We start from the raw sequence: 4,624 nt of genomic DNA, 5'->3' as shown, positions 1-4,624 counted from the left end.
TCGGCGACTCAGATGAGAAGTTCACCTTTGTAAACAGGAATCTACCCCATGACTTGAAAGAACCCCTGATAGAGATGATCAAAGCCAACGGCGACTTGTTTTCCTGGACGCCGGCTGACATGCCGGGTATAGACCCCCAATTCATGTCACACCAGCTGGCCGTGAGACCGGAGGCAAAGCCAGTGGCCCAAAAGAGGAGAAAAATGTCCCAAGAAAGGGTGAAAGAGGTGGCCAAACAGACGGCCAACTTACTAGAGGCGGGCTTCATTCAGGAATTGGATTACTCGACTTGGCTGGCAAACGTAGTCTTAGTCAAAAAGCCCAATGAAAAATGGAGAATGTGCGTGGATTACTCCGACCTTAACAAGGCATGTCCCAAAGATTCCTTCCCCCTACCCAACCTGCAGGTTACTGGTATCTGAGCTTCATGGATGCCTATTCTGGGTATAATCAGATACCGATGCACTGGCCAGATGAAGAGAAAATGGCATTCATAACGCCAGGAGGGACATACTGCTACAAAGTCATGCCGTTTGGACTAAAGAACGCGGGAGCCACATACCAAAGGCTGATGAACAAGGTCTTCAGGGACCTCATCGGCAAGACGGTAGAGGTATACGTAGAAGATATCTTGGTCAAGACCGCCAGGCCCGAGGCCCTTTTAAGTGACCTGGAAAGCGTCTTCGCGTCTCTTCGTCAACACGGAATGAGGCTCAATCCGCTGAAGTGTGCCTTCACTGTCGAAGCCGGTAAATTCTTGGGGTTCATGATAACCCAACGAAGGGTGGAGGCCAACCCGAAAAAGTGTGAAGCAATTCTACAGATGAAGAGCCTGGGAAGTGTGAAAGATGTCCAAAGGTTAGCAGGAAAACTCATCGCGCTATCCCGCTTCCTCGGTGCATCAGCAGCCAAAGCTCTACCTTTCTTTAACCTAATGAAGAAGGGGATCGCGTTTGAGTGGACCCCAGCATGTAAAGAGGCTTTCAAACAATTCAAAGAAATAGTCTCGGCGCCACCCGTCCTTGCGAGGCCTAAGAAGGGAGAAGCGCTATACTTGTACTTGGCAGTAACCGACGAGGCCTTGGCGGCGGTCGTGGTGTGAGAAGAGGGGAAGACCCAGCAACCAATATACTTTGTGAGTAAAGCGCTACAAGGAGCAGAGCTAAGGTATAGCAAACTGGAAAAGTGGCATATGCGCTCCTGACATCGTCGCGCACGCTGCAGCAGTACTTTCAAGGACACCAAGTAGTCGTCAGGACAGATCAGACAATCCGACAAGTACTCCAGAAACCCGACCTGGCAGGTAGAATGATGACTTGGGATGTCAAACTCTCCTAATACGACTTACAGTATGAACCCAGGCACGCGATCAAGGCTCAAGCCATGGCCGATTTCCTGGTAGAAATAACAGGGGATCTCGACGGGACACCGAGCACACGGTGGAAGCTCTATGTTGACGGAGCATCCAACCAAACGTTCGGAGGAGCAGGAATCATCTTGGAAAACCCAGCTGGAGTTGTATACGAGGAGTCAGTCAAATTCAATTTCCCAATATCGAACAACCAAGCAGAGTTTGAGGCCCTGCTGGGCGGCCTAACTCTAGCAAGGGAGGTCGGAGCCACAAGACTGGAAGTGTGTAGCGACTCGCAAGTCGTTACTTCTCAGAGCAATGGGACCTACCAAGCCAGAGACTCATTGTTACAGAAGTATCTGGAGAAAGTCAAAGAGTTGAGCAAGCAATTTGAGGAGGTCACGGTCCAACACGTTTCGAGAGAGAGGAACACACGGGCAGACTTCCTGTCCAAGCTAGCAAGCACAAAACCAGGGACTGGCAATCGGTCTCTCATTCAAGGTTTGATAAAAGAACCAGTAGTGGTCTTACAGCTGACCCAATCAGAACCCTCTTGGATGGACCCGATCATTGAATTTCTAGAAAAGGCCAGGATCCCCAGCGACGAAAAGTTAGCCAAAACGATAAGGCGAGAAGCGGCCAAGTACGCAATCATACAGGGCCAGTTGTTTAAAAAAGGACTTAGCCAACCGCTGCTGAAATGCCTACGCCCCGAAAAAACGGACTACGTCCTCTGGAAAGTCCACGAAGGATGCTGTGGTCACCACATCGGAGGGAAGGCCTTAGCTAGGAAGCTCATAAGAGCCGGATATTACTGGCCCTCTATGATGGCGGATTCTAAGGAGTTTGTAAGAAGGTGTAAGAGATGCCAGAAAAACTCCAACTTCCACAAAGCGCCAGCAATGGAACTCAACCTCCTCACGGCTTCCCAACCTTTCTCTCAATAGGGAATCGACCTCTTGGGACCCTTCCCGGTCGGGCCAGGGCAAGTCAAGTACCTGATAGTGGCGGTCGATTATTATACAAAGTGGATAGGGGCCGAGCCGTTGGCCATCATATCCTCATCAAATTGTCGGAAGTTCATATGGAGGCACGTGATAGCAAGATTTGGAATCCCGGAAGTCATTATCTCGGATAACGGGACCCAGTTTGCTGATAAAAAGTTCAGAGAATTCCTTACCAGTTTGGGCATAAAGCAAAAGTTCTCGTCAGTTGAGCATCCTTAGACCAACGGACAAGTCGAGGCCGCAAACAAGGTCATTCTGCAAGGCCTTAAGAAGCGACTTGACCAGAAGAAAGGAGTGTGGGCAGACGAGCTAGCCTCGATCCTCTGGTCTTACCGCACAACTCAACAGTCGGCTACTGGGGAAATGCCTTTCCGGCTCACCTATAGGGTGGATGCGATAATACCTGTGGAAATCGGTGAGCCAAGCCCGCGACTACTCTTAGGAGGAATCGAAGAGGCCGTGGAAAAGGACTTAGTGGATGAAACCAGAGAAATGGCCCATTTATCAGAAACAGCATTGAAGCAAAGAATGGCCTTGCGCTACAATGCCAAGGTACTCAAAAGAGAGTTTGAACGGGATGATCTGGTCCTAAGGCGCAATGATATTGGGGTCCCGACACCTGGGGAAGGAAAGCTGACGGCAAATTGGGAGGGACCTTACAGGATAAAAGAGGTGATTGGCAAGGACGCCTACAAGTTGGAATGGTTAGACGGCAAGGAAGTCCCAAGAACATGGAACACGAATAACTTAAGAAGATTCTACTCTTAGAATAAACTCGCCGACTTAGTAAGAACGCTTTATGATGGATTATTTGCCCTTGTCACATGTTGGCTATCATGTTACATTTGAACCACTTACCATTACTGCTTGTCATCTTTTTTATTATCATTATTTGTTTTTCACACTGCTATTATTAAGTAAGGCACCGTAACGAGTAAACGGTCTCGGGGCTGATCACCCCGGGCACCACAAAAGCAACAAACGCCCTAGGTGCAGCCAGTGAAACGATAAAAGCCATAACCCGACTTCGCTAATTATCAACTAAACGACGAGACATTCATGAACATATAAGTTAATACCAGCAAACGGTAAAGAAAACAAGGAAAAATAAACGCCGACAAGGTGGGAAACAAACACTTTGTCACACCAAACAGACGGTAAACAAATTCAAAGTCTGAAAAGACCATAAGGATTACAAACTACAAAGTGCACAAGTTACAAAGTACAAAAGCAAGTCACGTCACTTCTTCGGCATATCAACAATTTTGCCGTCTTTGATAGTCTTGAAAACGCCAACGGCGGAGGTGTCAAAATCGGGAGCCAGGAGCTTTACTTGTGCCTTCAAGGCCTCCTCGGTCATCAAGATAGCATTCCTACCCTGCTTAACGGTGTCCTTATACTTCTTCTTGAATTCAGCAGCTTCGTCCTGAGCGATCTTGGCCAAAGAGAGAGCCTCATCACGCTCTTTCTCTAACGCGACCACCCGACCCTGAGCAGCATTAAGTTGACTTTCCAAAGTAAGCTCCCGTTCGGTAAGACGCGCACAGAAGCATCAACAGTCTTGACTTCCTCTTTAGCGACCTCAATCTCCGCCTCGGCCGCCTTGGCCCTCTCCTTGGCAATGAGTAACCGCTCTCGAAGTAGCTTCACTTCATCCCTGTACTTGGAATTAGCCTTGACAGAAGACTCAAGCTTCGTCTCCAGAGTCCGCGCTCCCGCCAAGGCGGATTTCGCTTTCCTCGCTATCGCGGCCCCCAGAGCAAGCAACGGTACATCCGCCTCGCCTGCGAAGCGAGGTCCCCACCATAGAAGAAGTCCTCCGTGCTGGGAAGCAACTGAGAATCGATAAACTTCTCGGCATCAAAGTTCTTCTCCATAACAATGAGAACCCCCTCCAGGCTGGAAGACGGTCTCTTGTTACTTGGCTCCTCAATTATCTCAAATTCAGGACTGGCGGGAGATTTCCTTTTGTTTGTATTATCGCCCTCCCCCTCAGTCCCGTCAGGTCGTGAATCTGAGCCATTTCCCGCCTCCAATCGAGGACCCGGAGAGACGTTGGCCACGGACCCCTCCCCTTGGGCGGATTGGGACTGGACCTCAGGCTCAATAACGTCGTTAACCGGGGTCTCATGATCAGGGGTAGCGGAATCATCATCACTACCGGCTAAGAAGGTGTTGAACAAACCCTCAAGTCCAGTTACCTCGGCAGACATTGACACTGCAGAAAGACACAGAAAGCAACTAACCGTTAGATCGGGTGGATAAA

General features: G+C 49.3%; 1 protein-coding gene across 1 annotated transcript; it reads left to right on the top strand.

Moving 5' to 3' along the window:
• The first annotated feature begins 1,383 nt into the window (after window positions 1–1,383).
• On the top strand, window positions 1,384–3,126 carry LOC148565981 (uncharacterized). Its single transcript, XM_088487326.1, has 2 exons — window positions 1,384–2,199; window positions 2,578–3,126. The coding sequence occupies exons 1-2, from the start codon at window positions 1,384–1,386 to the stop codon at window positions 3,124–3,126; spliced, it is 1,365 nt and encodes a 454-aa protein (XP_088343452.1).
• Window positions 3,127–4,624: the final 1,498 nt, after the last annotated feature.

The sequence above is a fragment of the Arachis ipaensis genome, chromosome B5, assembly GCF_059453495.1.
Source record: "Arachis ipaensis isolate K30076 ecotype BB chromosome B5, ASM5945349v1, whole genome shotgun sequence".
NCBI lineage: Eukaryota > Viridiplantae > Streptophyta > Magnoliopsida > Fabales > Fabaceae > Arachis > Arachis ipaensis.
The sequence above is the reverse complement of the archived record's forward strand: the minus strand, read 5'-3'. Positions and strand labels throughout refer to the sequence as shown.